Source organism: Triticum aestivum, chromosome 7D (genome assembly GCF_018294505.1).
Source record: "Triticum aestivum cultivar Chinese Spring chromosome 7D, IWGSC CS RefSeq v2.1, whole genome shotgun sequence".
Classification (NCBI taxonomy): domain Eukaryota; kingdom Viridiplantae; phylum Streptophyta; class Magnoliopsida; order Poales; family Poaceae; genus Triticum; species Triticum aestivum.
This window is the reverse complement of record NC_057814.1, coordinates 76,673,393-76,676,437: the sequence shown is the minus strand read 5'-3', so window position 1 is coordinate 76,676,437 and position 3,045 is coordinate 76,673,393. Positions and strand designations below refer to the sequence as shown.

The following is a 3,045-nucleotide window of genomic DNA, read 5'->3' as shown; positions in this document are numbered from 1 at the left end:
AACTAAAAATATGAGACATGTCGTGATTAGAAATGTCATGTCCTTCCAACGATTTTCTTTCATTATGTATATTTTTGTTTGTTCGATGGAAATGCACAAGAATCATAGAATTTTTGACAAAAGAAGGTATTTGTATTGTTGTTAAAATTCCATGACTGTTTTAGGGAACAGTAAATTAACGGCTGAGTTCGCTTACATATCTTCAAAGTTAGTGTGATCAGCTATGCATGTTTCAACTTTTATCTCTTTGTTGTACCAGATACAAGAAACTAGTGCGGAAAGTGTTCTACAGATGTTTTACCAGGATGATGGACCTAGTGGGTCTAGTGGCCATGCTAATCAAGCTAATCAACAGCAGCATGTTCATCCTGATTGTGACCCTTCCTTGCGTATGTGGTAATTGTTTTCTTTAGCTATTAATACAAGACTACAAGTATGATACCTACCTTATTAACATTAACTATGTTTTTTTTCATTTTAATACGAATTATCTCATCAAAAAAGAAAATTCTTATCAGCAGCTCATACTTTAGCAAAATATGAATTGATTTTTAAACCTTCTTTTTGGACATAATACAGTATATCTGAACTATAGATTGCCACCATGCAAATACAAAAATGAATAAAATGCAACGTGCATTACCAGCAGAAACTGAAGAATGTCACACTAGAACAGCTTGTGCAGAATTAACAAAAAGTTTCCTTCTCAAATGTGTTTTTGTCTATTAAACTTTTGCATAACACTATCTGTTAAAATCACAGGTATGATCATGCTTACCTGGATCACTTGAACAAGGAATGAATGGATGGATTAGTTGACGCCTTAGCGCAGATATCCTGCGCTGGGTCGACATGATAATATTTCAATCCAATGCTCTCTTTTATCCATGGTTTCTAGCTTAAACCAGCCTATTATGTACTACTAATCAAGAGCTCATGTTGTATTCTACTTTAAATTGAAGAGAAGAACTATCTGATTATGCTGGGTGCTGAATGGAGGACACAATCTCTCATTCTGAATTTCAAGTACACTGAAAGGTGCACCTTGTCAGTGACAGTGCATAGCTATAAACAATAAGTCACCACCTAAGGCACTGACAATCATGCGATGAGATGCTGAGAACTGTTTGTAGAGTAATTTTCATCCTGAATAGACATGTGCGCATTTCGTAATTCCAACTGACATGTTTATGTTTACAATTGTTCGTAAAAGAGAAATGTAGTTGACTAGGGCACATACAAGAGTAGCAATTCATGTCCACTTGCATATTGAAAACAGAAAGTTAAAATTAGATATTTAATACGTATACCATAATAAAATGAGAAACATGCTTAGAACAGTACTCCCTCCGTTCCCTTATGTAGTGCGCATAGTTCTCAGCTCACATACCAATGAGTGAGCTCACATACTATAGTACTCCCTCCGTTTTCTTTTAGTATTTTTGTCGGAAGTTAAAGTCTCTAGTTTGACCAAACTTATAGAGAAAAGTATCAACATTTACAATGCCAAAGGAATATCTTTAGATTCATTATGGAATGTAGTCATATCATGTATATTTGAGATTGTAGATGTTGATAGTTTTCTACAAATTTGGTCAAAGTTTGTAAAGTTTGATTCGACACAAATCTTATATGCGAAGTAAAAAGGAACGGAGGGAGTACATCTTTTTCTCTCCCCGTCTCATTTCTCTCCGTCTCTACTTGGAGCAATGTCACAAATAAATTTAGATAGCCGGACCGAACTCACCAGACTAGTGCGTTGATTTATTCGACGAACAGAGGACTAACTGAGCAGGCACATGCTGAACTGAGCGTGTACTGAAACTTGGAGAAGCGCCCACCGCGAGCCTGTACTCACCGGTCGAAGTGGCAGCGAGCTGTCGCGGCTTGGTCTCGCCGTTGGTGTGACCTGACGACTTGGTCTTGCTGGCCGCGTCCCTCGCAGACTTCGGCCGGCAAGCAAACGCCGGCCACAGATATGGGGATGCCGGCCAGATGACGCGGTGGACGCAGAGACGCCAGCCATGGCGAAAGCGGAGACACCTGCCATAGACGCGCTGGACGCGGACACGCCGGCCGTGGTGGACGAGCAGGCACCGGCCGTGGATGCATCCTCCAGTCCTCAAAGGCGCCGCTCCATGTCCAAGAACTCGCCCAGACTCGCCGGCGGCTCCGCTGGCGTCGTCGCGGCAGAACCATTACCAGCTTCCACCCTGCCGCCATCTCCTCCTTCGGCATCCGCCCGCGTGGGCCCTCCCTCTCCTACCGGCACCGTCGGCGCCCTCGCCAACCGCTGGTGCCCACCACCGCCGAGCGCCGACACGCCCATCCCCGACGCCGGGCTCCGGTTCGGAAAGAAAGACTCCGTCGGCGTGTGGCGTGCATCAGGCGAGGAGATCAGGGATCTGTCGTTCGATCTGGTTCGAACGAGCGAATGAAGAATGGGGAGCTATGCGGGAGGAAGAGGATAAAGCGGAGGGCTATTTTCGTCCAAAGGACGGTGGGGGCAGCTAATACGGAGAACAAATCAGAATTTTTCCAAAAAGCTACGTAAGGGAACAGAGGGAGTTCAATATACGAAATATGTATATGGCAACCGTGTGGCAGATTGCGAAATTGCCACACGCATCCCGATCTCCTTCCTTCCCCGCACGCCTGCCCGATTTCTTTCCTTTCCCGCACGTCCTTCCCCACCTACCTCCCCCGATTTCTTTCCTTTCTCGCACGCCCTCCCTAATTTTATCGGGCACACCCGCTCGTGCCTTCCTAATTTTTGTAATCGTCAATTATGGCCCACGCGCCTTCCCGATAAAATAATGCTTGGACTAGGATTTGATCTCTGGTCTACAGGTAATCAACAAAGGAAACTAACCACCTCACCTATGACACTCATTGTTGAGCAAGCTAAGGGAAAGACTGTTTTTATCATGTTTGTGGTAACTTTGATCATTGGGAATAAATTTGTTGAACCCGCCCCTCGGTAATTTCTGTAAATAGCACGATAACATTCATGCCATAGACCTGATAATTTAGATACAAACATCG

The 3,045-nt window shown here is 44.0% G+C and overlaps 1 protein-coding gene across 5 annotated transcripts in view; it reads left to right on the top strand.

Moving 5' to 3' along the window:
* The window catches only part of LOC123166144 (MADS-box transcription factor 5), a 17,983-nt gene extending 16,810 nt beyond the window's left edge, over positions 1–1,173 (top strand). For 3 of the 5 annotated variants that reach the window (XM_044583915.1, XM_044583912.1, XM_044583911.1), the window contains 2 exons: positions 260–396; positions 763–1,173. In XM_044583915.1, the coding sequence (XP_044439850.1) occupies positions 260–396; positions 763–802 (177 nt within the window). In that variant the 3' untranslated portion in view covers positions 803–1,173. The remainder of the gene's footprint in view (positions 1–259; positions 397–762) is intronic. The other 2 variants (XM_044583914.1, XM_044583913.1) reach the window with 1 other exon arrangement.
* The last annotated feature ends 1,872 nt before the right edge of the window (positions 1,174–3,045 follow it).